At 50.0% G+C, this 2500-nt stretch overlaps 2 protein-coding genes across 13 annotated transcripts in view; both read left to right on the forward strand.

Moving 5' to 3' along the window:
- LOC113809174 (uncharacterized) overlaps positions 1 to 2500 on the forward strand; it is a 32455-nt gene that overhangs the window by 18690 nt on the left and 11265 nt on the right. For all 12 annotated transcript variants that reach the window (XM_070130687.1, XM_070130693.1, XM_070130685.1 and 9 more), the window contains one exon: positions 401 to 1666. In XM_070130687.1, the coding sequence (XP_069986788.1) occupies positions 401 to 1666 (1266 nt within the window). The remainder of the gene's footprint in view (positions 1 to 400; positions 1667 to 2500) is intronic.
- Positions 1895 to 2500, forward strand: part of LOC138864215 (PI-PLC X domain-containing protein 1-like) — a 1440-nt gene continuing 834 nt past the window's right edge. Inside the window, exon 1 of the mRNA XM_070130694.1 lies at positions 1895 to 2500. This exon is cut by the window's right edge and continues 834 nt beyond it. Coding sequence (XP_069986795.1) covers positions 2155 to 2500 — 346 coding nt within the window. The 5' untranslated portion in view covers positions 1895 to 2154.

The raw sequence follows: 2500 nt of genomic DNA on the forward strand, positions 1-2500 counted from the left end.
ACTGTTGTATAATATGATATTCAACATATTTTGTTTAACGGAAATTATTCTTATCGTGTTTTATGTACCACTAATTTTCCTCCTCTTGTAACATAGTTGATTGTACGCTTGCCTTTTTTTGTACTGTGCCTTTTATGTTATCCAGCTCTTTGAATCTTTCTGTTTCTTCTTGATTATTTGTTTGTCACTCCCGCTTTGCATCATGTTTTACACTTTTCGTTGACGTGTTGTTTGTATCCCGTGTGCACACTTATTGTTAGTTGCAGCGTCTTTCCTTGTGAGTTGTGCTTTCCATTTTTTGTTTGTGGCGTTGCTCTCCTGAGTTAAGTATGGTTTCCTTCCTGGCATATTTGTCTAGCAAATGGAACTGCACACACCATCTAGCCTTGCCATCTTGCAGAATGTGGACTTGAAAGCAAAGGCGTGTACATCGCAATATCATCGGAAGGGGAGGAGGTAGATTATGAGTATCTTCGGTGGCTGGAAGTCCATTGGTTTGGCATGGTCGATGGCCAGGACGGCGACTGGGTAGGGCTGTGGAGCCATAACCCGGAAGAAGACCTCGAAGTACCACTGGAAGAGTACAAAGTCTCCACTGCGAACGGGAGCTTCAGGACAATTCAGCGCTGGAATGGAAGCCTCATCCCTGACGACCTGATTGGGACGCAAGATATATGTCTTCCTTACTGGGTCGGTTATGTGAATAATGGAATGTTAGCTCACTCATCTTGCCTGATGTTACGACCGCACTGGCTATCAGGTCTGCGCGACAGTCTGAACGACACGAGGTTATCGAAGGTGTTTCTGCCCGGATCTCACGACGCCGGAGCTTCAGGGCATTTCAGCCGCTCGGTCATCGGGAACATCGTGGGGCGCTGGACCTTCACCCAGGACGAGAGCTTGTGGCAGCAACTGGTGCTTGGCTCCCGCTACTTGGACATGAGGATCGCTTATTACAATAACACGCAGGAAAAGTTTTTCGTTAATCATGGGGAAATTCGAATCGCTCCACTTCAGGGTTATCTCGACAATGTTAGCGCATTCATGGACCAAACCGATGAAATTGTGATATTCGACATCCACGGGTTACAACTTGGGTTTGACGGACATCCTGAACGTCATGAGGAACTGGTAAAACTCCTCGAATTTAATTTCAAGAAATGGATGGTCCCAAAGTTTCTCTCGCCAGACCCGACGCTGGGCGAAATATGGGCGAGCGGCGGGCGGCTGATCGTCACGTACCCGTCCTCAGAAGGCTTAGACTCGCTCTACTTCTGGAATAACGTCTACCACTTGTGGGGCAACGTGAATCAGCTCGCGGATCTAGAAGCGTTCCTTTACACCTCCGTCCCGCAAGAGGTGAATCGCGGGTCCCTGTGGTCTTCCATGGCGGAGCTAACACCGACGCCGCTGGACGTGACGCTTGACCGCTGGGGCGGACTCAGGGGCGCGGCGGCCATCACCAACACGCCTGTCACGCAGTGGGTCAGGGAGGACCTGTGGGACCAAGTCAACATTGTCGCGTTGGACTTCCTTCCCGCGTCCAACGTGGTGGCTGTCGCCATTGAAGCCAACAAGGTGAAGGCAGAATGTGTGGAAAAGCAGCTGACAGACCGCGCCCGGCGATCGTCGATTGTCATGGGGGACTCTGTTGAGGGCGATCAAAGTAAGTGATATAGGCATAGGATCTATTCTTGCCATAGGTCACGTTACTTGGCCTGAAATCTATATTACATTTTATTTATTTGACATATTACCACAATGGTTATCCTTTATATGTTTCATGATAATATACATAAGATCCAAAAGAAAAAGGGGAAAAATATGGATGGTTTGTTATTTGGTTTTAGGTTAACAATACTATATCTTTTGTGTTTGGCCCTGTGACATTTATGGTGGCTCTGGCCAGGTGCACCACGCATTTGGCTGTGGGTGTCCGCCCTGGCTTCAGTTTCTGCAGAAGGTCAAGTGGCGCAGAGGCAGCTAGAAGTAAATTGGGAAGTGTCAGAAGTGCTTGAAGGGGACTGGATTGCTATTTTTGACCACGACCCCGCTCTGGACAGTTCGTCGTCGCACGAGGGCTTTCACCCGGCCGCTGAGACGGGCTACTTCGTGGCGAAAGCAAGTCTTCCTCACGTGCGGGTTCACGCTTCGATGGATGAGGCTTTGTGTCTCGGCTGGTGGGCAGCCTACATTCGTGACGGAAGCCCTCTGGCTGTGGATTGCGTCAAGGTTCATCCCCGATGGATGTCCTCGCTCAAAAATCAGATGTACGATATTCCCTTGCATCAAGTCGCTATCCCCGGCACGCACGACTCAGGGACATACACACCCTACTCCTTAGCAGCCGAAAACGCGCTCATGAAGTACGCAATCACGCAGGACGAGAGCCTTTACAGCCAGCTTGTGTATGGGAACCGCTACATTGACCTCCGAGCTGGTTACTTGGTCGGCGACGCAGAGGAACCTTTCTGGGTCGTGCACGGCGTGACTGTGTGGC

The sequence above is a fragment of the Penaeus vannamei genome, chromosome 15 (assembly GCF_042767895.1).
Source record: "Penaeus vannamei isolate JL-2024 chromosome 15, ASM4276789v1, whole genome shotgun sequence".
NCBI lineage: Eukaryota > Metazoa > Arthropoda > Malacostraca > Decapoda > Penaeidae > Penaeus > Penaeus vannamei.